This window comes from Harmonia axyridis, chromosome 2 (assembly GCF_914767665.1).
Source record: "Harmonia axyridis chromosome 2, icHarAxyr1.1, whole genome shotgun sequence".
NCBI lineage: Eukaryota > Metazoa > Arthropoda > Insecta > Coleoptera > Coccinellidae > Harmonia > Harmonia axyridis.
In genome coordinates, this window is record NC_059502.1 from 34,357,919 (window position 1) to 34,385,799 (window position 27,881).

At 34.4% G+C, this 27,881-nt stretch overlaps 1 protein-coding gene across 2 annotated transcripts; it reads left to right on the plus strand.

Moving 5' to 3' along the window:
• On the plus strand, window positions 1-27,881 carry LOC123672252 (proton-coupled amino acid transporter-like protein CG1139). Of its 2 annotated transcripts, none has more exons than XM_045606281.1 (8): window positions 1-275; window positions 18,850-18,918; window positions 19,108-19,255; window positions 19,312-19,433; window positions 22,331-22,697; window positions 24,482-24,660; window positions 25,219-25,376; window positions 27,535-27,881. In XM_045606281.1, the coding sequence occupies exons 1-8, from the start codon at window positions 259-261 to the stop codon at window positions 27,804-27,806; spliced, it is 1,332 nt and encodes a 443-aa protein (XP_045462237.1). In that variant the 5' UTR covers window positions 1-258; the 3' UTR covers window positions 27,807-27,881. The 2 variants fall into 2 exon arrangements, with proteins under 2 accessions (XP_045462237.1, XP_045462236.1); XM_045606280.1 differs by lacking the exon at window positions 1-275 and adding an exon at window positions 17,042-17,157.

Here is a 27,881-nt window from a genome sequence, read left to right on the forward strand (position 1 = left end):
AGTGGTTTTCCCAACTTCGAGTCGCGCCGTCGTTCAACAAACTTCGTGAGTTTCAACGACGAAAAGATTTCCTGCTGAAAGTTTGGAAATGTCAGACGCGATGGTTTTGATGAGGATAATAGATATATTTCGGAAATGATAGAGTTGTTTTGTGCGGCATGGTGGTGAATCACCAGAACTAGAGTTTATCGTTTCTCTGCGATTCATGTCGCAGGCGAAAACTTCGGATAACTTACGGAATGATAAATAAGATGTGGCATGGAACCGAGAAAGAGGTATGATTGCTATTTCGAGAAATATTCATTTTAATCAATTTTATGTAGGTGTGGATTCGATTGAAATATTTTTTAACATAAGCATTAGTTCCACCTGCTTGAGTAATATGTACCTACTAACTGACAAGAAAACTGCAACACCCAGTAAGAGCTGTTTAAATTTAAATATTTTTTTTGGTAAAACATAGATAGTATAGCAAGGAGTGAATGATTGAAATTTGGAGAAAAAACGAAGGGTTCACAATGTTTTTTTAATAAATTTGCTATTAATGTGTTTGTCCACCGCGATTATTTATACACTACCCAATACGTCTCGGAATTGATGCAATAAGATGGCCTATTTCTTCTTGAGGGATACTATTCCAAGCTACCTGTACTTCATGTCTCAGAGCCACCAAAGTCCGAGAGGGCTGGGATAAATTTCCAAGCCTTCCACTCATGATGTCCCAAACGTGCTCTATGGACGAAAGATTGGGGGATCTGGCAAAATAATCACATGATTCGCTTCAAAACAGTTTCAACTAACTCTAGCAACGAAAGGTTGAGCAAAATCTTGCTGAAATATTGGATTCTTGAGCCGGTTAACGTAAGGGAGAACATACGGCTCCATATTTATTAAAGGTAACGCAGCGCTATCATGTTACCTCGAACAAAGACTAAAAGTGACCTACTTGCATGCGAAATAACACCACATATCTTAACGCCTACTGTCCGGTGTACATGACGCTCAACATCAAACTGAGGTTCACGTCTTTCTCCGCGACGTCGTTTCTTCTCTTCTTCGGCCACCATGTGCACCCAAAGAGAATCGAGATTCATCAGAAAAGACGACCTGATGCCATTCCACATTCCAATGATGCCGTTATCTGCACCTCTGTAATCATTGCCGGCGATGCTCAACCGTCAGAGATGGGGTCGATAATGCTTCAGTCCAAAAGACCTTATTCAGCGGTAAACTATTCGGACAGTTACAGGATGGCCTTGTTCTCCTAACCACTCATCAGCCAAAGATCGAGTTGTCGCAAATCGGTCTCTAATGTCCACAAGTCTTAGACGTCGATCTTCAACTCCATTTGTGCCCCTTCGACGTCCGGTGCCTACTCTTCTTCGATTTTGGGCATTATCAAACCACACTTGGCAACATCTCATGAAGGTAGTTTGATTTCTGTTCATACGTTTAGCGATTTCTCGAAATGACAACCCCGCCCCCTGTAGACCAATAATTCGACCTCTTTCAAATTCACTTAGCTGGCGATAAATTCCGCGTACACGTGCTCTAGGCACTTTAACAACATCTAAACATCGACTTTGGATCTCCTCGAACGGCTAGTTTGTTATAAAATTTAAGAAAACTGGCAAAAAACGACTACATTATTTGAGTAACAAAAATTGTTAACATGAAAAAACCCTCATGATGTTTTTCTTCAAATTCAATCATTTACTGCTTGCTATACTATCTTTGTTTTATCAAAAAATATTCAAAATTTACAGCTCCTTCTGGGTGTATCAGTTCCTTTGTCAGTTAGTATATTGGTGGGCTTTTGGAAACGAAACAGACGAAATAACAGGTGAAATCAACTCACTTCGAAAAAAGCTCGGACGAGTCGATTTTTGATTCAAAAAGGGGATCTTTCCAGATCAAATTCACATCCATATTCTTTCAGCTCTTAGTTTCAAAACCCAAACTACTAAATTTCGAATAAGGAAGATGGGCTGAGTTTGAATGGTTTGAATAATTAGTGAAAATTTCTATCACATAGCATGCTTAACGGAATGACCAGTACTACAGAAAATTTAAATCTGAATATCTCGAAGACCGAAGACGAATGGATCAAATGTAAAAAAAAATATGAATTCAGGATGGAAATTCCCTTCTAATGAGATGTACCTGACCCTATCTTTCCTATTCAAAATGTAGGGGTGTGTGTTTCATCACTAAGGGTTTGAGCGATATGGTTGCGAATTTGATCTCAGTAGTTTTCCCCCTCGAATCAAAAATCGACGGGACCGACTATTTTTTCGAAATGAGTTCATTTCACTTATTATCTCGTTAAATCATATTCGACAGCCCACCCTGTACTTTATGAGAATCCATTTCATATTCAGATGAAAACAATGAGAATCATTATTTCTTTCGTTACTCACATGATCCATCAGTTTGATGTATTTGAAGGAATTGAGAAAAAATGGGGGAAGCAGTACCAATAAAGCTTTACCACAAATATCTTCAATTATGTTTTGGACAGACTGGGACGACTGACGTATTTTATAATGAAGCAACGATTGATGAGGCTAGTGCTGATGTGTTATGCTTACAACTTTGAAGAATTTCATTTTTAAGATATGTAAGGTTATTTTTCATAGGGAGGTGTTCGTTGACTGTTTCTATTTTCATTTATTTTCACCTTGTATGCTTATTCAATATCATAGGTACATTCCTCAATACTAGTTGAATAATAATTAATAATAATAACCATTGTATCTTGTATCAAGAAAACGTCTTGCATTATGAGCTGAGCCCTGAAATTTGGTGAGAGATTTTGCATACCATAGGAATATCTGATGAATTTATAAATATGATGGGGTGCTGACATCCTAATTTCCACTTTTCAAAAAAAAAATGGACTGTCCCAAATTTGTGTAAAGTGAGGGATCTCAGGACCCCTTTGAGCTAAAAAAAAATGAATGGCACATTTTCGGACACGAGAGAATTAATTTGGTGAAAACCGTAACCTTATAAGTTCCATTGTTTTCAAGATACGAGTATATGGGAAAATTGGTGAATGGCGTGAAATAAAATCTTCTCGTAACTTTTTTATTCATGGAGCTTCCATATCTCCTTCCTTAAGTTTTATGCAAGTTTCTTCAATGGTTATAGGTATCGAAATATTCATCATGAAATGGTTGTAGTGTTAGTGAGGAAAACCACAAAATCCCATTGTGACATTCGAAGGTCGAAAGAACGTATTGAAGCGCATGGAACTAATCCCAAAGTTGTAAAACTTTCCGATTGTCTCTATTGCTGTTATTTCTGTCATGGGAATCGTCTACTCTGAATGGCTGCAATATTATTCCGATTTCGCTGAAGATTTCATTAATTTCGAATTGAAGTTGTGAGTTATGTGTGTTTGAGAGAACATCAAATCGTAAAAACACAGCTGATAAATATTGATCTCTCTTGTTTTATCATTTTCGGTAGGTTATAAACCTTTGAAATGAATCAAGCAGGATACTGTTCTGATTTCCTAAAAAAAAAAGAAAGAATTGATTGAAAAATCATCAATAGGTATAAGTAATTACTATAACTTTTCCTGACTGACTTTGTTGTCCACGAAACATGTATTATGGTATATTTATAAGACGTTGTATTATATATATATTATAAGACATAATGCAATCCCTTCGCGAGCAGAAAACGGTGACTATATGGAACTTGTTATTCAAAACATAATATTTATTATTAAATTCTTGTTTTTTCAGCATGACTTCTGAAGAATGGATGAAACTTCAATAAGTTGAACGAGAATCAGACCATTTTTCAGAAGAAAATGAGATTTCATCCTGTATCTCGAGAAATAAGCATTTGGAGCAGTAGTATGTATAACACTTACACAATATGTTGTACGTACATTCATGTTGTGCAGAAAGTTTCTCCCATATCTATAGAAAGCCTTCTCAATAGAACTGAATACAAGAATATTTTCAGAATTTAATCAGAAATTATTTAGCCAGAAAATTCATTAATTTCTCATCTAATATTTTTTTCTGCATCTACCAATATCAATTGAATTTTATCTGTACTAGTGATCGCAATGTTGATTTCAGAGCAACAAAACTTTGATTACAATATTATATTGTTTCCAATCATGAAATAATAGTAATGTTGAAAATTCTCCTGTCCAATATCTGTACAGGGAGTTTCACGTAAGCGGGTCACTGGAATTTTAAACTTTTCCTTCAAGCAAAATTGAAAAGTGACACATCAATTTTATAATATTTTTCACGGACTATCCAAATATGTTATTGGCAAAACTATCAAACCAAGGCATGGAAGATTATAGAGGAAAAATCGTTTTTCCAAAAAAAAAATTTTGCAACTTTGACTGGTTTTCAAAATGAGTTCTTGAGACAATTTTTCTTTCATTTTTTTTTCATTTGATCTCCCGGTTTTCCAGAAAACGTAAAATTTTTTCTTCAAAATTCACTTCATTAAACTTTTTCCATATTTTCTGAATGTTCAATCGAATCTGAATCCGAATATGTGACTTTAGTGAAAGTTTTATATTTATTTCAAGCTATTCTATTCAATATCAACCTGAGAAAATCAGACACATCCATGTTGTCTAAGGTTCCATAAATATTTGATTGTCTAATTTTGAAGTTTTCATTCTCGATTATAAAAGCGGAAAGCTAGATCCTGTATTTTCTTCTATGGTTCTCAATATGTTTACTCTTGAAGAAAAAAGGGTTGTTTTGGAAGTATGTTTTTTTTTCAAAAAGATCATTTTTGGGAAAACGGTTTTTCCTCAATTACTTTCTATGCCCTTGTTCTATAGTATTTTCAATGACATATCTGGATAGCTCGTAAAAATCCTGTACAATAGGCTTAGTCGAAATTGATCCCTCGCTTATCACTTGGTGAAACATAATTTCAATATTAATAAAAGAAATAAAACACTTGACTATACGTTCCACAAATTTTAATAAAAATAAATAATGTAATGATGTTGACATGCACGTTTCGGGTTTCATCCCATTATCAAAACTAAATATAAAATATACACACAAATACATATAAATTCTACGTAACAGATGTTAAAACCGGAGACAAGCGAAAATCTATCGATCTTTTATGTTCTTCAATTCTAATTCCAAGAGATCGACCGGTCTGACCTATATAAAATGCAGGACATTCATCACAAAACAGTTTATATACACCACTCAACTGTGAAATGTTCAGCCGATTCTTACCACTAAAAAACATTGTTCTTAAATTTTTCTTATTCGTACATATAACATCAATATCGTTTTTTCTGATTCTTTTACAAAGTTTATCACTAAGAGATGGGATATAATTGATGTATACAAATTTTTTCATTTGATTTTCTAACTGAGGTGGATATACTAAAGTTAACAATCTCTTCTGTTGTTTTTTAAAAATTAATTTGTTTATTATATCAGGATGGTAGCCGTTGTTCTTGGCTAACACCTTTAGAATTTGAATTTCTTTTTCGAAGTTAATTGCTGACAATGGAATTGAGATCAGTCTATGTACTATGGTGTGGAATGCTGACATCTTGATCTTATAAGGGTGTGAACTGCTGTTATGAATCAGAATATCAGAGAAAGTGGGTTTTCTGTATATATTAAATTCAAGATGTTCATTTATTATCTTTACCTGAATATCCAAGAAATTTAAACACTTATTATTATCTTCTATTTCTAAAGTGAACTGAATTGAACTATAAAAAGAATTTATCAATTCTAAAAAGGATTCTAGTTCTGAAGTTGAGCCAGTCCATATACAAAATATATCATCCACATATCGCTTCCAGTATAGTACAAAATCAGTCAAATTAACGTTCGCAGGGGAGCATATTTTTTTTTCTAAAGCTGTCATGAATATTTCACTGAACAAGTTTGATGAAGGGGAACCCATTGGCAGACCATCTAATTGTTGATAGAATTTTTCATTGAACTTAAAATAGCTTTGCCCTAGACATCTTTTAATAGGCTTAGGTTAGATTTTGAAATCATAAGTTGAATTACCTCATAACTCATTATACAGGGTGTTTCCTAAACATGCGGCAAAAATTCAGGGGGTTGTTCCTTGGACTATTCTAAGAATATTTTGTCCTTTGATGATTTTTGAAAAACCTATTTGTTTCGAAGATATAGGGAAAACAAAATTTCAGATAATAACATTTTATTATGAAAAATTACATGAAAATTCAACTCAACCTACAAAAACTGTTGAAAATGACCACCTCTAGCCAGCATACAAGCATCCAATCTTCTCCTCATTGACTGCCGAACCCTTTCAAAAACACCAGGATCATTCAAATGAAAACCGTGTTTAATCTGTATTCCTTGACCATCTGCACTTATCAATTTTTAGTCAAAAAACTGGCCGTTTTTAGTAATTGGAATGTTGTTAAACAAATTTAAAAATAAATTGTACCTACTTAGTAAACACAGTGCGGTACGCATTTTTATTTAAACTATTATTAATTTTAAAAATATGAAAAATGTTGTTCGCCCTGTATCTTCGAAACAAAGAGGTTTTTCAATAATCATCCAAGGACAAAACATGCTTAAAATAGTCCAAGGAACAACCCCCTGAATTTTTGCCGCATGTTTAGGAAACACCCTGTATATTTCAAGGAATAACGCCTGGTACATCAGTATCAAACAGAAGCAGGGAAAAAATGACGATACACATTTATTAAAAAACTGATGCTAGCAAAAGTTGATAGATTATTTCCTAGAAATTTTTGAATCTGGGGAAATTATGCATCATTCGGAAATAATCCTTGTGCTAAATTCTATACTACCGTAGTATATCAACTTCCTGTCGTCCTCTAAAATTCATGTCTAACTTCAGCGAGGAGTTTTCCGAGAAAACTGTCTTTCCCTCACCTTTTAGCGTGTGGGGTCACTCAGCAAGATCCCAATGAACCAATTGACCCATGTCGTTGTCATGCGACTCCACAACTCTGCCGGTAATGGTGCGTCACTTCCATGGCGTGCTCGATGTAACTGCTTCACTGGTTCTGAATGCCGCCAACATAGAGGGACGTTTTAGCGCAGAATGCTCCTTTTAAACACAAATCCTTATGGCTTCAGCCAGTCATTTCGACGAACAGGATCCCGAAAAAATTGTATCCCCCTGGAAACGGTTAACATCCTTTCATCGGGTGCCATGCCTCCTATTCACGTGTGCCTTGTGCTTCCTCGTTCTTTAAGACTCATTATTTACCCAGGTCCGGTCTTGTGAATATCTGATTCAGCCATCGTTGAAATTTCGAAGTCTTAGGGTGATATGACTTTGGAACGAATGTTAGACTTCATAAACATACATCATATTATAAATTCCACACAACATGGTTTTCGCAGTGGTAAGTTCACTCAGTCGGCTTTATTGCATTTTTAATTTTTATAATACACTTGTCGATTTTCTCAATAATGGCGAGTGCCCTGTTGCAGTTTTATGTGACTTATGCAGGGCTTTCGACTGTGTGAACCATCAGAAATTATTGAATATTTTAGAATCTTACGCTTTTAGAGGCCGGCCTTATAACTGGTTGAGGACTTTCCTTGGAAATCGAAGCCAGTATGTTGTTTTGAGGTTTGAGGTTGATGGTTTAATATCACTGGTGACGTCGAAGAAGGAATCGGTGTGTATGGGTGTGCCTCAGGGGTCCATATTGGGGCCGATTCTCTTTTTGTTATATATAAATAGATTTGGAGCCAGTATACTCCACGATTTTGTTACGTATGCGGACGATATATCCTTTTTGAAGTGTTCGACCAATGCGTTGTTCTTAAGAGAAGAAGTCGAGAAATTGTTGTACGCCGCTTGCAGGTTTTTCAGCAACCCCGATCTATATTTAAATGCTAAGAAGACCCAAGTCATTCGTTTTCATAACTATAAACAACAGTCTGTTGAGTTACAACTTGATCTCGGTGATACACTCCTGTCCAATATGAATACGGTCAAATTTCTTGGTGTTGAATTCGATGAACACCTCAACTGGGTGTCGCACTGTGAGGGTCTGGCTTCGAAGTTGCACTCTTACTATTACATGTTTAGAAACTTAAGGGCGGTGCTGGATGTTGACCAGCTTGTGAGTATCTATTATGCACAAGTGGAATCTCGTCTTCGATATGGAATCTGCTTGTGGGGTATCTCAACCAAATCAAAGGATGTATTTGTTGCACAGAAAGCAATTTTGAGGTGCATTTTTTACATCCCTAGAAGAGAAACCTGCAAACTGGCTTTTAGGTCCGGCAATATTTTGACGCTTGCCAGTTTATATATTTTTGAAATTTCGTGTTATATTTATAGCAACATAAGCTCTTTCAAACGTAACGAAGAGATTCATAACATGAATACACGCCGAAAAGGATTGATTCACACGCAGGTTGCAAAATACAGGATTGCTCAGAGTGCACCTAACTATCTAGGACCACGTATTTTTAATCATTTATCGGAAAATATTAGGTCCAGTTCAACACTTAAGATGTTTAGGACTCGTCTCAAAGCATTTTTGATGCAGAATAATTTTTATACTGTGCAAGATTTTTTTAACTGTACATTAATATAAGTTTGATATATGTTTATATAATGGTTTTTGATTTCTATGTTGAAGTTTGTTGATATTTCTATATTTTAAAATTTTTGACGTTTTCGATACAATGTAATAATTGTCTTATGGAAATAAAGATTTGATTGATCGATTGATTGATTGCTGGCAAGTTAGAATCATTAAGACTTGAAAGAAATTCAAACTGATACCTTCACATTTTGTCATGCATTAAAAAGAAGTTGTTTCCTTCTGAGCAAGATACGTATTTTTCGAAATATGTATTTATTTCAAGCAAGTTTACTGTTTTTTCGGAACAATCATAAAATTGATTTTGAATTGACTATATAACATACTTGTTCTAACAATAACTTAATTTTGGTTTAAGTAAATCATTACTTTCATTCGAGTTTATGATTCACGACTTTTAATTGAAGAAACGACTGGACTTTAGGAATTCAATATCTTGTCTTGAAAATATTTTATATTCGAAAGAAATTTTTTAAACACTCAGTATAGTCATTTACTCACAGAAAATACAAAAATTTCCTTGGACCAATAATAAAGCCTGTACAATCATTCGTGAAACACCCTGTATATCTATATTTGTACATATTTCTTTTTTTGTTATATTTGCGAAATGTATTAATGAATCCATTATTGTATATCACTATTAATTGGAAAAAAGAGCTTTCCTGGTTTTTAAAAATGCATAGATATTTCAATGCATATTTCAAGCTTTTTTATATTGCACATAATCCGGTTTCTTGTGATGATACACTGCCGAAATCTGTAATATAACTGTATAATCTGATCAATAATCACTCTATGCTCATATTTTATACAAATTGTGGGATATTCTGTTCGAAGAATTGCATTCTCCTCATCAAGGCAAACGTTATTCAGATCAATGAACTCAACTGATATTGCATTCGCCCTAGGGAAATTAAACTCTCTGGATGGAAATCAGAATGATGCATTTATTACTAAACATTCCGATAACATTACATGGATTATGCATCTATTGTTTCTCCACCAGAATCTCGAATAAACATCGAATAATTATGTAAAAGCATCATTGGAATACAATAAACAGTGTTGGCAAATCGGAACATCGGGATGCATTATCACTGTATCAGAAAAAAATGCATAAGGAATGCAAAAAGTCAAATAGAGAGCGTCAACGTTTTCCCCTCTTATACTACAAACAGTTAAATTCTAATTAGAAACAAGGGAAGAGTCATCCCCTACCTCGCATATCTTCGTCTTTAGTGTCAGCATAGAATACTCGTACTTTCATTTACAATTCTGATGCTAAAAGAGAACATATTCGCCAGACAATATTATATCAATAGAAGTATATTTTGAAGCTGACTGCGCTTATGAAGCGATATATTTTCCTTCTATTTAAACTGTTCTACTTAATTTTTATCGTTTCGGAAAACCTGGTTGCAATATTGTATGCTGTAAATACTTTCATGATGGTGGAGAATTGAGAGGTATTTAAATTCCAATGAGCTTATAACTCAAATTCTTCAAAAAAATTGCATCCACAGTTTGAGATATTTTGAAAAAAACATAGGTTTATTTCCTATCCTATAAAAACTACCCGATAAATATTTACAAAAAATTGTTTCCAGCTGATGAAGATTTGTCAGTTCATGAGAGACAAAATTCTAGAAAATAACGAGTTCACAAAAAATATTTATTTTACCGCTGAATCCTCATTTTCTCGGAATAGCCATCACAATCCTTCAGTAGCCAGTTATGGCTCTCGAAAAAAATTACCATTTGACCGTTTTGATTCTGATACTGTATCCCAAAATAATCGTAAAAATCAGTAATCCCAACATAGACGTACTATACTAACTATACCCTACCGTATCGTAAAGTTAATGAAGAAAGAAGAATAGCACGCTGATTTACAAGATCAAGCCCATAATACAGAGACAAATCAACTCCAATAGGAAGTTAGAAAGGCGCCGAGAGAATTCAGAAATGACCAATGGAAACAAAAGCTGAAATATCTTACGATCGACCAAATACATATAATAGGTAGAGACGATGAAAAATCTGAAACCTGTTTCAACTCCAATGTAAACTGAATATTTCATCGCAAAGCCATAAAGTACCAAAAAACAACGTCTAATCAGGCTTCTGTCATCAATTGAGGAAGTCGCCGAAATGACCATTCACTTCCAATTGCCTAAAACAAGTTCTGCCAGACGAACAGTTTTAGAATATGCATCAACCGGGTTATACAAGGGTTGTCCAATTTTCCAGGAATTTCTATGATGCCAGTGACTTTGTTGCCTATCAATAATTTCAAATAAACCCTGGTATTTAGCGGATCGCGGTTCCTACTTCAAAGGGACATCTGACCAAGCGTTTTATGGACTAATTCAAGTGACTTTAAATATACTATACCTGAAGCAATATTTTTCGATATTTCTTAGGCTTTAAACACCGGATTACACGATGTTCTCATCTTTAATCTGCACTCAGGGAAAGTGGTTATATTAGTTATTGCAATGAGTCAACTCATTTGGAGCTTCCTACAAAACCTATCGTTCAATTCAAAAATCTCCAAAACAATATTTGACTCTAGAGATCTCGAAGCCCGAATTCCTCAAGAAAGTGTGCTGGCTCCTCTTTTATATTCAGCATACATAAATATCTTTCCCAAGTGTGACCAAACTTCTCTAGGCATATAAGCAGATGACATTGCTATCATAGCTAGCTCCAATTGACAACAGAATATCTTCAAGGCGACGTAAGCCGCCTGGAAGAATTACCTATGCAGCAAATGGCTAATCAAATAAAATCCAAAAAAAAGAGCGCTGATCTTCTTTTGTCGTGGGGTTTAGCCAAATCGTTCAACCACGTCCACATCTTCAGACGTGATACCTCCTGGGAATCCCATTTAAAATACTTGGCTGTCATTTGATAAAGAAGCTTTCGTTCAATCTCAACTACGCTGTCGAAACCGCTAAAATGGTGCTTGTCAAATTATTTTCGATGATCTTATATAGAACTATTGTCTGTCCGACTGCTTCATCGCTTCAAAGTGTTGAGGTTTCACGACCACCTTAACGAAGCTCAGCAAATTACAAATCATTCGAAATAAATTCTTCAGGACCGCCTTCAACGCTTCCTGGTTTGTTCACAATGCCCATCTTCATCTTGAGGTGAACCTGCCAACAGTTGTTTCCACAGATGATCAAATATATAAAATATTATTTCCACAGGAAATGTATTTTTTCGGCAACCGCCCGGGAAGTGCTCACTTCCCGGACGCTTTTTCTCTGAGAATGTAGCCTAGTCCGGAAAGTACGTACTTCCCGGACTAGGCCGGAAAAGAATCATAGAATCCATAGCAACCGAGATAACGGCTGACAGTTCATATGAAATTAGTTGTCAAAAATTTGCATGTTTTTTGATCGCAATCGCAATAAAATATGGAAAGCAGCAGCGATAGTGTCATTTTACATGGTTGCCGAAAAAATATTGTACGCAACAAGCCCGAAAATGGTTTTTTTGGATTCACAGACTTCCAGGACTCGCTTACGCTCGTCCTGGAATTTTGTCTATTCGTCCAAAAAAACCCTATTTTCGGGACTTGTTACGTAAATTACTATTTTGCAACCAACCTGAAAAGACTATTTTAAGTGATGAGAAGTTATTCAATACTATAAAATTCGCAATTTTTAATATGAGGGAACAAACATCAATGACTTTTTAAATATGAAATAATACTTGAGATTAACTGAAACACTGCCTAATGAAACAGGATAGTGAGTATTCAAACTAAATAGATCATATTTTATTTTGATATTAATAAATGAGACCAAGAGCATCGCATCGTTTCAAAATATATGATCCTCAGTTCGGAGAACGAACGTTCAAAAAGATTTGTTTTAGTTTCTCGATTGAATTTTATAATTTGTTTTTGGAAATCCACTCCTTTAAAACAAAAACTATGGAGATAAAACGTCTTCGATACTTCCACGGCTCTTGCCACTTACGAGAATTGCCAGATCACACATGTTACGGTGACACCCCTAGAGAACGGTTGAATAGCGGGAAGTTCGTCGACGAGAACGTCAAATAGCAATGGTCCGAGGACCTGTCCTTGGGGGCATCTTCAATGTATGGTTCGTTGGAGGACACAGTCGGTCTGTTTGAAAAATATCTATGTGCTAGGCGGACTTTCATTGTTCAATTGAAGAATTGATATCAGAGTAATTTTTAGGAATATCCTACATGATAAAAATGTGATGCTATGCCGATTCTGAATATTGTTCTCCTATGAACATAGATTCCATTCATTTTCGTTCAGAAGTTACAAGAGTTTGGAATGATCTATTATTCATATTTCAAATAAAAATAAGCCGACTAAAGAATATACCGGTTCATATGGCAAATTATGGCAACTAGTGTTATGTTGATTATTCTACTAACACTTGGTATAGGTTTTGAATAACAACACATTCTTTCAGAGCATGCATTTATTGTTTTTGAATTTGGGTACTCTGTAGGAAACTTCAGAAGAGCAGCTCGAGAATACCGAAGAATGTATTCAAATAGTTACTGTCCTTCGTATGGGGTGTGTTGGAAAAAATTCATAGAAAAAATGCTGGCAATGCCCTCAACGTTTGGAATTCTGTCGATACTGAAATCAACAGCATGCACAAAATAATAGATTTATTTCGCTTGTCATGTTGTCCAAAGAGGCTCATCATTAAGGACAGTATCAACAATAAAAATAATGAACATGTATGGGCACTACAAAATCCATATTCCATTAGACCTAGATGGTTTTACCAACGCTTCATTGTCAACATTTGAGGTGGAATTTTCAATAATTATTTGATGCCATTTCATGTTACAAATGATCGTATAAATGCAGATTTATATAAAAATGTTTCATACAACCTTTATTTATCGTTTTTTGGCTTGAGATTCACATTGTTCGAAATATGTGATATATGTACGATGGTGCACCATCACACTGAAGGAGTCAATTATACCTATAGTTGCCTGGTTGAAGATTTTCCGAATTGATGGTCAAGTGGGAACGATGCCATGACCACATCGTTTGCCAAATCTCAATATGTTAGATTTATGCTCATGGGGGGCATATGAAGCAGTTTGTCTATCATGTTTAAATTACATTTCATCAACAAATACTTGATATAGTTCAAGATGCAGCAATCTGTAGTTGGTCTATATGAGTCGTTCAAGCCGAAGGTAGTCATTTCGAACAATTTTATAGTTTCAAGAATTTATTTCCGTCCATCAACATTTTTATTGTTGTAGAAAGTTGATATAAGGTTTTAAGGCCAAACCTCGGGCCAAACCTGTTTCGGGCTTCAGCAAGAAACTGTTTTTTTTTTCAAATTCTCATAATTTCTAAACGAAAATTAATATGACTTATGTTCATGGAAAAAGAAATATAGGGGAGAATGAATGCAGCTCTTTTATTGTACCTACAATGATTATTACAAACCAGTAATATAATGAATTTAAAAAATATACTTTCCGATGATTTTTCTGAACATTTGTCACATATTTTAACTGCAATATAGTCCGCATGTATGACAATAAAATTTATTAATATTAATTAAATTAACTTCCACATATCGAGAAACTTGAATGGCTCCTCCGAAATTCATTAAAATGTATTGCTATCGCTTCATATTGATTATATTTAAAAATTAAAGGAAGAAGGAAATCCATCAAACAAATTCAAAGCAAATAGACTCACAGTTTACATTTTCCGAAATGGTTGAATCATTGGGTTTTGAATTTGATTTCTCATTTCGAAAGAATTCACATTTTGATCATAAACACTTATTATTAAAATTACTCAATGTGTTTCAGAATGGAGAAAATTGTAACAGAAAGCTATAAAATTCAAAATTTCAGCTAAAACAATCAAATATTATTACGAAAGAACTAAAAACGGGACCGTATTGTGACAAGTTACATAAAACATGAATTCTTTCGTTTGCTACTCTTTTGAAAAAACTGTGCCAGTCAAAGTGAAAATTGAATTCATAAGACTGAATTGTGTATTTTTTCTTGGTGATAACGAAATTGCTCTGGAAAGTGTAAAACATAAAAATTTTATAATATAAAGGAAAAAAGTCAATGATCCGAGTACTTCCCTGGAAATATTTAGATTACATAATACGTTATGAAGTGGTGTATGAAGTGGACAATCTCACAAACTTTAAACAAAATCGGACTGACAATTTCCAAGTAATGTAAATCAGAAATTCAGGCCAATTTATCACTCTGTATCTCAGAACCTCAGAAACAGTCTCAGGATATCCAACAAGCTACTTTTCTGAAAGACCTGGATAACCTGCATTCACCACTAGGCTATTGACAACTATTCGTGTTTAAATACATTAATGAAAATTAATTATATTGATCAAATTTCATTCATCAGAAATGAAAACGACATCAATTCAGAACTGATTTTGGAAAATATCAAACCTAATAAAGTATATAATATTTTCGTTTAGTAGAGTTTGGATTACAGAATTTATTGTAAAATGTGCATTTTTTACGAAACAATAGTTTATGATTTCTTCGATGATTTCCTATAAACATGTTAGGAAGAACAATATTTTTTGACTTGAGATTCACATAGTTTTAAATGAGTGGTATCTGTATCTACGATGGTGCATCAACACACTGCTAGGTTGACATGGGTAGTGTATCACAGCTGTGGTTCAAGAATACATGGAAAACGACCCGTGTCAACGGAAAAGTCGTGTAGATATTCACGAAATGAACGATTTATCCTAGTTGACACGGGTAGTGAAGCAACAGAAATCACATGTTTAGAAATTCGGAATGAGATTTAATTCGGTCATAAACAACAGGCAGGAATACCGACAAAGTTAATTCCCATCAAAAAGGAGCCGCATCATAGTCATAAATATCTAGATTGACGCAGAAAGACATGTGCAGTCATCAGGGCTGGTCGGCATCCCTTTGTGCCGACGAAGAAACAACATAAATTTGCCAAATAGGTTATGGCGATACGAATATACGTCGTTTCATCGCCCGTGAATAAGGCGTAAAATCATAGGTCGCAATCCACTACCCATGTCAACCTAGCTTGAGGGAGACAATTATGTAGTTGCTTTGTTGAAGATTTACCTGATATATGGATAAGTCATGGAGGAACGATGGCATGACCACATCGTTCGCCAGATCTCAATAAGTTAGATTTATATTTTCTTTTAATTCAATATTTCTTTATTTCAAATTAAATAGCATTCCAACAACTATTCGAACAAATATAAAATGAAATTACGTCAGATTAGAATGATACAAATCTACAACTATTTCCCATGAAAATAACAAATTCAACAACCAATTCAAATTTCATTCATCAGAAATGAAAATGACATCTATTCAAAACTGACTTTGGAAAATTTCAAACGTTCAAACGTTTAGTACGGCTTGGATTACAGAAATAAAATTTATTATAAAATGTTCATTACTTACGAAAATGAAGAAAAAATAATCATAATTAACGATATGCCGCAAGGTTAGAACCCCAGATCGTTTCTTTCTTTGTTTACAAGAAGAACCCTGCACTAAAGAAGATTGATTTTTATGGAATTTTAATCAAGACAAGTGTCTGATGTGTGAAACTAATTGAAGACTGACCTTTGTTTCAACTATCTAAATCATTTAATACAATAGGTAAGCTTATGTCCATTTATCTCATAAAGGAAATTTGATGACTATCGAAAATATTTCAGTTGAAACAACATTTCTACTCCGTTCACCTTTTGTGTCTGGTTTTGTGGAATGAAGGCCTTTATTATTATAATAATTATTTTGAATAATCCATGTATTCCTGTTCAATAAAACTCACAACAGGGGAGTGTATGTGCATTCGACTATTTTCAATGAAGAATCTGTACCTACCTACATTTTGGCAGGGCTGCAGTTTTATGCATGAACGCTGAAAATATTGTAATCCATTCTAATGAATGAATTTCTCCCATTAAGGTGGTTCCATCAAGACGAAATACTTCATCTCAATTGCTCCAGTGTTTTAAAAATAGTTACCCCTTTTTTGCCTAAATCAACACATATTTTTGGATTTTTCTAACGTTAATATAATATAGATAAAGTAATCATAGAAATTATAGTCGTTAGACTATTAATGCTTGAAAACTATGCTAATCACATCAGAATTTAGATTCAAGTGGATCGAATATGGTAATGATACGAATAGATAAATACCTATATTTTCTCCTGTTCTCGGCAGTTTCGATTCTTTGATGAATAAGGAAGATTTGAAGAGGAAATAATTAGGAAACTCGCCATATACATTGTAATTTATCTATATTTTTTTAATATCAAAATATTTCGGGGAAAACGGTAGATAAAAACTTTCCGCGAAATCAAAGGAATATTTTATTAGTTGCGGTTATTCTTAATATAGAGCGAAAAAACAATCAAGATCTGACATTCGAATGTACGAATATCTAGTAGTTGTTTTGTTATATTGTGACCATAATGAACGATTATAACTATTCTTGGTGAGTTCAATATGCAAGTGTACCTAAATTATAAAAACTTTTGTATTCTTGTCTATTTGGGAGTTCCATGTTTTGTGTTTCAATATAGGTATCGGGTTTTTCACCATAATTTGACCTCCCCTTCAACTTTGTTACTAAAAGAGGTACAAAAAAATGTTCTCTACAAAAGTTTCACGGAATCGACTAGTGTTTTTTGAAATGATTTAACAAAACGAAATATATACAGAGTGGGCAACATATTGATTGCAACTCTTTTTTTTTCAAATGTAACACCCTGTATATTTCTCTATATTTGACAAGCTCTTCTTCCCCTGATTTCGAATATATAACATATGTTTGGTCTATCTCTCTTATTCTGAGTACCACACAGTTTCAAATTTTGAGAACCACCTGGCAAGCTAAGTAATCAGTTTTCAAGTGATAGGCTGCGATAACTCAAAATGCCCTTTTTTGAGTTATTTCGTTGCCAATGATGTGACATTCGTTTTTCACTTTGAATTGGAATTGGATATAAAGTGAAAATATTTCAAAATTTTTCGCTTCTGTGTAGTGCATATTCGATGAATAGTTTCATTCAATGACAAATGCATGTCATATATCGTTTCCAACGGGATAAAATAGGGCATTTTGAATTATCGCAACCTTCCACTTGAATAGTTATTTATAATACAAGTGCAGAAGGCATTGATATTCTTCCACGAGTTCAAAATTCAAAAACGAGCCACGAAGTGGCGAGTTTTGAAATGAACGAGTGGTAGAATGAGCCTTCTGTACGAGTATTATACATTATTTTCTCTAATTCATTGCATTTTCATTGAAATTAATGAAATATTTCCATAAATATATTTTAGTGATTTTTGCATTGAAAAATGTTGGTTGGCAGGACTGATTTCTTTAAGGCAAATTGATGAATTGACAGATAAAGCCTTGGCGGAAAGTTCGGAGTACCAACATAGAATAATAAAATATAACCATGAAAACTGTGCGTTTCTGATATATTCTCGCACGATTTTGTTCTACAAGATGTGGAAGAATGAACGGAATAACCACAGAATTAGAGAAAACTAATTACTTAGCTTGCCAAGTGGTTCTTAAAATTTGAAACTCTGCGGTACTCAGAAAAGAGAGGTAGGCCATATATATGTACATATGTTATATTCGAAATCAGGGGAAGAAGAGCTAGTCAAATATAGAGAAATATACAGGGTGTTTCATTTGAAAAAATGAAGTTGCAATCAATATGTTGCCCACTCTGTATATATTTCGTTTTGGGAAATCACTAGTGGATTTCGTGAAAAATATTTTCGTATGTGTTATAATAACACGAATTAGTATGGTAATCTTTTTTAAAATTCCTTCCAATACTTATCATCTCAACAATGAAATGATAATGGTAGGTTATATTGTTAAAAAATTTGATTCAAGTCGCATGGAATTTTTTGATTTGATTTCCATGTTTTTGACAGAGTTAACATATTTCAGTTCAATTTACAAACTTAGATAACTGCAGAAAATTCTTGAGAATTCCGTGAGAATCTTCGTGAGTAAGTTATCACACAACATCCACTGAGTATATCCAGTTATACTATGAAGAGATAAAGCATACCATCTACTTTCTGTCAAAAGCAAAGGCTAAAACACCGTTTCATACTAACATTTTCTAGAGGATTTTCTATTAATTCAATTTTATAGGAATCCAACTGTGGAAGAAACAGATAACTATGATCCGTATGAGAATAGGCAACCAAAAAGACCATTATCGTAAGTGTATGAATTTATAGAATCTAATAGTCTTTTGAGATACCTAAGGAATGAAAATGTTTCCAATACCAATTAAAAAAGAAAGGAAGTGGTGTACCTGTTACATTTTTATTGGCTTGAAATGAAAAATGACAGAATTTCCTTAAACTTTCAAGTGCATTTCACGCTATTAAAGAAACTCAATTCCAGAAATTTTGAGGCCTTTATCCTTCTCACGAAAGGTATAGTTGGTGTGGGATTACTATCCTCACCCCTAATCTATAAAAAAGGATATCTGACTGGAATTCTATACACATGTATTATAGGATTCTTGATAACATATTGTCTGCAGATCCTGGTAAGATAAAAGGACGATTTTCCATGGGAATGAACTTAACTTCTCCCCATTTTCAGTTCCGTTCTCAATATAGACTGTGTAGACGTTTGAAGGTTCCAGTATTGTCTTATTCAGAATCAATGAAGAAGGCGTTGCAGTTTGGCCCACCACGCTTGAGAGTGCTTCATAGATATGCACCGTAAGTGCCAATGCAGACGACATAAATGTATATTATATACATATGAATGTATCCTTGAGCTTCTAGCGGAACCGTGTACTGAATATCATGATAAGGGGAAACAATTTGGATAGGTTCAGATAGTGTTCGACTACCTAGATATATCTTACGGGTTTACGGTTTAAGCGTGATCTGCCGACATAATTCCGTATGCTGGAAAAAGTGTTTATAGTGAAAAATGTGACACATTCACACCATTCGTAGCATACATAATTCGTAGACCAAAAAAAAGCAAACTATGGAAGTATTCAATAGGATCTTTCGTTTGATCTTATTTGTCCTTCATGATTATCCTAATACTTCCCTATTTTGAGGAAATGAGATCAACCCATAACAAAAATCAGTCCAGATAATGAAAAAGCTATAATAATCGTAATTGAAAAAGGTACTCTAAGGAGAGGAACAAATTTTAATGCTAATGCTGTAGTTCCACTCAGACGATTATAATGAGTGTAAAATATTTCTCACTGTTTAAAAATAGTGTGATAGATATCAGAGCAAGATCCCAAAGTCTCTAGATATAATTATAAATGAAATTTTTGCGAGACTTGAACGTGAATTGATCAACTGCATCAATAGATCCATTGTACAGTCAATCTTTAGCCATGCAGCTTTCGTTTGGTAGTCATGTTTGAATATCGGCAGGGCTACTTGCCCTTGACGAATTACACAAAGAATAGCGTGTTTACCTTTCATAGATGGACTATGCTCCTGTCCAACAACTACATGCATGTCATTTTGAACCTGCATCCATGTTGTTTTCTTCTAAAATATGAGCCAGACTAATGGGCTCTCACAATAACAAAACAAAAAGAGTTGATAGAGACCGACCACACAAGGCATCTATGATTTTTAACAACTTAAACTGAGATACTAATGTTGGAAAAAATACAAAATGACTATTTTGAGTCGTGATTGATAGACTAATTAGAAGTGGTGTTCATGTAGAGTTTGCGTTGTTCTACACCGATAGCTTAGAAAACCGAGGATGGACAATCAGACCCGTATTTAGGTTTTTCAATCCAACTAGTCATTCCAATGGGTTACTAAGCATTTAACAGCAAAATTCCTCGCGACAAATAAGTATATTTTGCATTGAGCGGAATTCGAATACAAGAGAAAAAGAATGTATCTAGTATCTGATCCCAGGCTTCTGTCAAGAAGTCTTGGGGATAGCTGAACACTTGCTCCGCTATTATGGAGCTGTTAGGAAAATTCTACAACACCTTGGTTGGTGGCTCTTAAATCTAAAGAAAATATAGATAAAAGACCTTGAAAGATAGTGGTGCTCATAGAAATTTTGATGCGAGACTGATAAATAGTGCGGGTTAGCACAATTGACCTTAAGGATGAAGTGTCTGCGAGGTTGGCATTTTTTCCTCTTTTATATTATCATCTAATATATTGCAAATATGTATCCATGCTAGATTTATTTAATGGGTCATTTATAGGTTTCAGAAGTCAAAAATACATAAGGCATTGCTAACTTCTTATATTCTGGTTGCTCATTATGATATTTATTGTAAACAATATCATAAAAAATTGAAAATCACTATTGCCAGGCATATATCGTAGTGTTTCGAAGTCCACGAAATAATGACATTAGTATTTTGATGAGGTATTTTCAGCAAATTTTGAAGCTGCGCCCCGTCTCTCAGACGGAAAAGTGAGTGCCAGTATTGACTCATCTGAAGGGACACATGCGCTTATTGAAGTTTGAAAAGGAGACAGTGTCGAAACTCAAAAATTCAAAACCGAGATTTTTTGGAACGGAATCCAAATTGTTCATCTGGAAGGATCTTTTTGAGCTTGATAATGTCGTCGAAATGGGAGTGGATGATCCTTTCGGCGACTTTCCTAATGGCTGATCAGGCAGTGGTTTTGGGGTTTTATTGATAACACAAACCTGTAAGAGCTTCGACGACATTGAATGAGATACCATTAGGTCCGGGGGCTTTTCACCTTTTGAGTTGCGAATTTCCAACTTTCCCTGTGGTGGGTTCTATTATACCATTTTGCTCGGTATTTTTCCACTTTAACCATAAGGTTTAAGTCTGCATCAGCTATGGTTGATCTGAATTGGAGTTGCTGGCTGTCAGTGAGTGCTTCTGCTCTTTCTTCATGTGTATACACCATTCTGCTGGTTGATCAATGAATTGATGGAAGGGGCTTGCAATAGTATTTTAGAACTTCTGTTCCAAATCGAATTGTCCTCCGTCGTCAGAGATTGTACCTTTTGATGCTATTGTTCATTTCTGAACTCTCTCAACGTCTTTCTGACTTACCTTTGGAATTGAGAGGCCGTTGTTCTATTGATCTTACCTCTGGATCTGCATGCTATTTTTTCTACATGGTTTTTATCTTTGATAAGTTTGCGATTTGTTAGGGTACCGTATATCTGTATAGGCCGGCAGAGGTAAGCTGGCCCTGGTCTCTTCTGACTATCAATTTTATATGATATTGAGATGAAATCCAGCAATCGCAAAAATAATAAATAATAACGCAAGCACCTGATACCTCCAAATTGGCATTTTATACATAAGACAGGCTTTGCAGAAGTATAATGGTCTGATTAAATCGTTAATTCTCAGTTTGATTAGGTATATTGAAACAAACAAAAATAAGCTCAAATTGAGCACAGAAATTATTCGATTATGACAATGGCTAATTAATAAGATGAAATCTTTTTATAACCTTGACTTAATTGGCGTTGATGGATCTTTTCATGAAAATGTGACTAACTCAAAATATTGTGTGCTATTAAATACAACACTCGTCATATAGAAGCTTACCTTCTTCATGGGAAGGATAGAAGTACAATGTCTTGATTGAGTTCTAATGCTCTGATTAATTTTCAGATTCATCGTGGATAGTTCAACACTTCTAGGCCAGTTTGCGCTTTGTACATCGTATGCTGTATTCATTCTCCAAACATTCGGGTTTTTAGAGATTTATACTGCCTGGTGGAGTTTTGGTTTTGAGAGATATATGTATTGCTTGATATTGATAATACCATTTGTTGTGATTTTCTATATAGGCAATTGGAAAATTGCAGTTTACGTATCCATTGTGGCAACATTGGCGTATGTTGCATCCATTGCCATCGTATTCTCCTATGTTCTTAAGGATCTGCCACTTCTTCGCAATCGAAAAATGATCGGAGATATTAACCAATTTCCAAACTTCTTCGGTCCTGTGCTATTTTCACTACAAGGAGTCTCAGTGGTGAGTTCAAATTTCAAGTTATCATCTATTGTTGATTTACTGATAAAATATCACGTACTTTGTTATTTTGATTTTAATTAACCCTTAACCACCGACAAGTATTCTTGAAAATTTAAATATCTTACGGTCACCATGACCAGTTTCTTATTTCTAGCCTAATCCATACAATCTCAGTAGGTATTTTATATTTGAGACAAAGGATGTTGTTCAAGTCATTAATCTTAGGGAAAATCATAATATTAGTGAAATTAAATATATGAAAAAATACAAATATTGTCATCGATAGATATTTTATTCAAAATATCGAGATAGGTATTTAAATTTTTTTGTAATGATAAATTTTAACAAACTTATTATAACATAATTGAGTTAATTGTCGTTACTGATCAAAAAGAATTAGAGAAAATATTTAAAAATTTTGCTTGTAAATTGAGCACAATTCATAACTACATTCGAAGCATTAAAGTATCCATATATGGATGTTTCAAAAAAAAAAAAGAACGACATATATAACATGTATAACGCTTCTCTAATTTATCCTCTAAGTCAAGGATTGGTCTTACTAACTAATCAGCGACCAATTTAAGGTCCAAGTTGATCAAGTATTTCCGAAAATCAAAGTTTATACGGAGTCGAAAATTATCAGTTTATTGCCGAATGATTGGCCAGTAAAATGTATTGATATTAGTCCCTGCATAGAATCCCTGGTCCAAGTTGATCCGGTATTTTCGAAAATCTGAGTTCATACTAAATCGAAAATTATCAGTTCAATCCCGAATGATTGGCTAGAATAATGCATTGATATTAGTCGAAATTAAGATGCATAGAATCCTCCTACTGATTCGATTTTGTTTTTGAATTTTTGAGATATCTAATTGGTGTTCTGCTTCAACAAAGTTCGGTAAGGTGGCGCTTTTCAGAAATTTTCGAATTCTCACTATATGCTTAGTGATGTTTGAAAATTAATTACGGACTCTACAGTCTTTCACAATACAATATAGAAGATTGTTACAAGCATAGAATATAAAATAATATTGTTTTATACTCAATGGTGACGAGAGCCGAGAATCATAATGTCAAATATAAACGATGTATGCGCCATCTGAAACAGAAGCGATCTCTTGAAATCAAGTAGGTATAAAGCTGAAAAATCTCCCGTTTTGTCTGAAAATTTAACAGGTATAAGTAGACACAAGAGGTTTTCTATGCATCTTAGTCGAAACCACTAAAATGCCAGATTTTGACATGTAAAAGAAATAATCATAACTAAATCGTCCTGCGGTAACAGAGACTTCTTGCAGATTTCTACTATTAAAGAATAAATTATGCCTTTCGGTTGAAAGAGAATACTGTCAATCATGTTGTTTGAAGGTATTGTGGCGCTTCAGGGGTTATCTCAAAAGGGGATGAAAATATACAATTATTGTCCTGAGGTCATGGTGACCGCACGACTTTATTTAAGGTTTAATGAAAATGAAATATTACAAAATCCTCTTAATTGTATGGCTCATCATTCGAAATCAAGACCCAATAATTCAAAGTTGAAAACTTCATTCCTTACAAAAAAGTTTTTTCTTTTGAAACAGCGAATTTTGCGAGAGAGCGATTTGAGAGACTAAATTTCATTCATTATGATAAAATTCCTCGGGTGCCACTTCAGATACGTAGGTACAACTTATTTCCCGTTCATTTTATGAAGTTTCACGGTTTTCGAATCAATATTGATCCTCAAAATAGCGAATGCATGTTTTAGTTCCTAATAATTCCCTGTGTTCTCATTTCAGCTGTCCACATTTGAGAAACATCTCAAATCTCCTAAACAGTTCGTGAGTTCTTGGGGTACCATGAATATTGGTATGATATTGATGACAATTTTATATATACTTGTAGGATTTCTCAGTTTTTGGAAATATGGAGAAAGATCCATTGGTGATGTATTGAACGATTTACCTCTGGAAGATACGTGAGTATATTATCTTTTATTTGTTTCATTTATCAGGTAGGTACAGCAAAAATTTAATGTCGAGTTAAGGAGAAATTAGAAAAGTTGGTTGATGTCTGGAATTCATTGTGATAGCATAATATTTTGATGGCTAACAGACAATTGTTCAATTCCTCGGGGCTCGAACCCGCAAGTGATTCGCAGGTTGCGGGTTCGAGTCCCGCTCAGGGACGTACGTTTTCCGGAATTGAACAATTGTCAGTTCGCCATCAAAATATTATGCTATAAAGAAGTAATCATCTTTTCAGAATGTAAGCTTTCTCGTTCAAAAAGCAGAATATATAATATTTGTTCGGAATTGCTGTTAAGCCATTACTCTCACACTTACACAACATGTATTATGTCCATACTGAATTTTCAAAGGATGGAGTGTTCCACCAGATGTACCTTCCAAATTATTCAAAAGTCAATTCGATCTAATATGTCTATGCTGAATGAATTTTCGTATTGAAGTTATAGTTTGATACGAACGTTCTTTTTCCATTATTAACAATAATAATTTCACTTCAAATATTCCAGGCCATCAATATGGTGCAGATGTTTATACACTTTTGCCATTTATCTTTCTTATGGTCTACATGGTTTCGTTCTAGTCGATATATTCTGGATGAAGACAGCTCGAGGTTTCGACATAACATTCAAACATTTTTTCAGGATAGCTTTTGTTGTTGGATCAAGTAAGTCACATATTATGTTCATGACTTTTCAGTTTATTTTAACAAGATTTTCCAAAAAAGTTCAGTTGACAGTACTTCATTATCCAATTACGAAATCTTTCCTCAACATTTAAATGTTGATGATTAAGAGAAGTACATAAGTACATAAGTACTATAAGTTTGTGATATTCACATTATCAACAGAACCCAAAAATTATAAAAAAATGTTCAATACAATGTTTTGTGTTTCCTAAACTATTCTTTATCGTTTCGAAAGGACTATTTGAAAGAGTTACGTCATGGTAATTCAAATGTAAACCCTATGCTTTAGCGTATATCTCAATTCAATGTCAATCGTTTGAAAGAATTATTTCATAGATCTTTTCAAGTCAAACCATTCCGAAGAAAAAATTAGGTTTGTCTTCCTGGGCTGATTGATGGAATTCACAGTGGGGCTACTCAGTGGTCGTCTTATGATACACCTCCAAACCTCCATAGCTGAAGCTGGTGAAAAGAACGGTCGGGTATATATACCGAGTGACGCCAAGTATTGTGCAGTATGTGGCTCCATTCTGCAGGCTTGCAAATAATCATCGCATATTCTCAACCATTTCAGAATTTTATTATTTTTAAATTGATTGTTTCTCTTAGTGTTTGAAAATGCCAGTTTGAATCAGCTTATTGACAGTCCAACTCGCCATTGTCACAGACAAAACCCTTCCATCTTAGACTTACTGGTAACTAATGGCATTGCCTTTTTTTGCGATATCCAGTATCATAAGCAAATCAATGTAAGTCGCCTCTAATTTCATTTATATTGATTCGGTTGGGTGCCTGATCAACAGAATCATAGATGGAACCATATGATACGATTGAAGCTTTATCATGGTGGTTGAATGAAAAAAAAAACCTGCAAATTCGAATTACAGTATCTTTACAGCAAACAGTTTGTATTTTTTTAGAAATCATTTGAACTCATCAGGAGTTCAAATGATTTCTAAAAATATACAAACTGTTTGCTGTAAAGATACTGTAATTCGAATTTGCAGGCTTTTTTTTGTTTGTTTGTTATGTTTTATGTTATCTATATCGACTTTCCTAGGCCTTTGTAAGATCTCTAAGCAGCTTAGAGTGTGTACGAGAAATCACATCATCTATAAACAATTAATGTCGTGTTGTAATTTTTTTTCGAGATGCCATACCTATATTGAATCAAATTTCAAATTATTAGTTTGTTGACTGATGAGCGCAAGCAGAATTTTATTGCAGTAAGTCAGTTGTTCCAGCATTTGCAGTGACTCACAGCCCCACAGACTTCGCAGCGACAGCGCCGTTGGCACGCTAAGCCTTGTATTACCGCCCTCACAACTCGCTTGTACTCTGTCTCTCCTCAAATATACCTCCATATCTTCTCTTCTCTGAGGCGTCGTCGGTACAGAAGGGGGGAATGTAGTGACTCTATGCTTACCCTAGAGATGGCTTAAATCGGCAGCGCTGGGTATACATATAAACTCAACCGTGCTATGACATAATCACCATGCCCTGAAATGAAGATCAAAGGTGTATTTTACAGAGATCACTTAGTGCCAAACTAATGATTCATCAGTGATTTCGGGATGAAACACCGCAATTCTCAGAAAGAGGGCGTACCTTCTGCCGTTTTCTGATATACAATGTGTTTTAGTCAAAAATTAGTTGGAAATCGTACCCTTAGTTATTTCACTTATAATTCTCATGTTCTTCATGACGTGCAGGTACTGCAAACCCTACTTAATCATACTGACTACTTTCTTAATGAAATTAGAGGCGAAGGGAATATTAATTCTGGACCTTAAACAAAAAGAAGATCTGAGACTACTTTCTGGCTACCACTATCAGCGTACGATGACAATTTTACTATAAGGCTAAGTTCAGATGATCGTGCGTAAACGCGCGATCCACAAACCGTGCGACTAAAAATACAGAGGAGTCGTACGCGCGATGTCGCGCGACCATCTGAACTGACCTTCAATATTTTGATTTTCCGATATCTCCTTTTTACGCATATGTATATCGGAGCCATTTGGATGAAATCCTCATATTTATCTATGGGCTATGTGAATCTATTAGCTACCTAGATTAGCCCTATATTTTTTGTTCAATAACTATACATCTATTATTTTCAATTGAATCATTTCAGCTCTTATTATTATCTTCGTCCCGTTCATCATTAGAACTGTCATTGTGGATGCGTTATATGCCCTTTCATTGCCAATTCTCGGGATCGTTTTACCAGCACTGATGGAATTTTGTATCGAGTGGCCAACCCATCACAACAATAGAAGTTTTGTACTCTGGAAGGATACTTTTCTCATTGTCCTTGGACTAGCAGACACATTTGTTGGTTTATATTTCGGCGTTACGCAACTCATTCAGTTCTTCTCAATACACAAAAATGTCATATTCTGGTGATTTTGAAGAAATTTATATATTATATATATGAAATCATTTTGTACTTAATCTTAATAATAAATAATTTTTCACTTA

What these genes read in the sequence shown, in the direction of transcription:
- LOC123672252 (XM_045606280.1), top strand. Translation starts at nt 17,135, where the DNA reads ATGAACGATTATAACTATTCTTG. An exon ending in CATATTGTCTGCAGATCCTG is followed by an intron (nt 19,256 to 19,311) that starts GTAAGATAAAAG and finishes CCCCATTTTCAG; the next exon opens with TTCCGTTCTCAATATAGACT. An exon ending in GTGCTTCATAGATATGCACC is followed by an intron (nt 19,434 to 22,330) that starts GTAAGTGCCAAT and finishes ATTAATTTTCAG; the next exon opens with ATTCATCGTGGATAGTTCAA.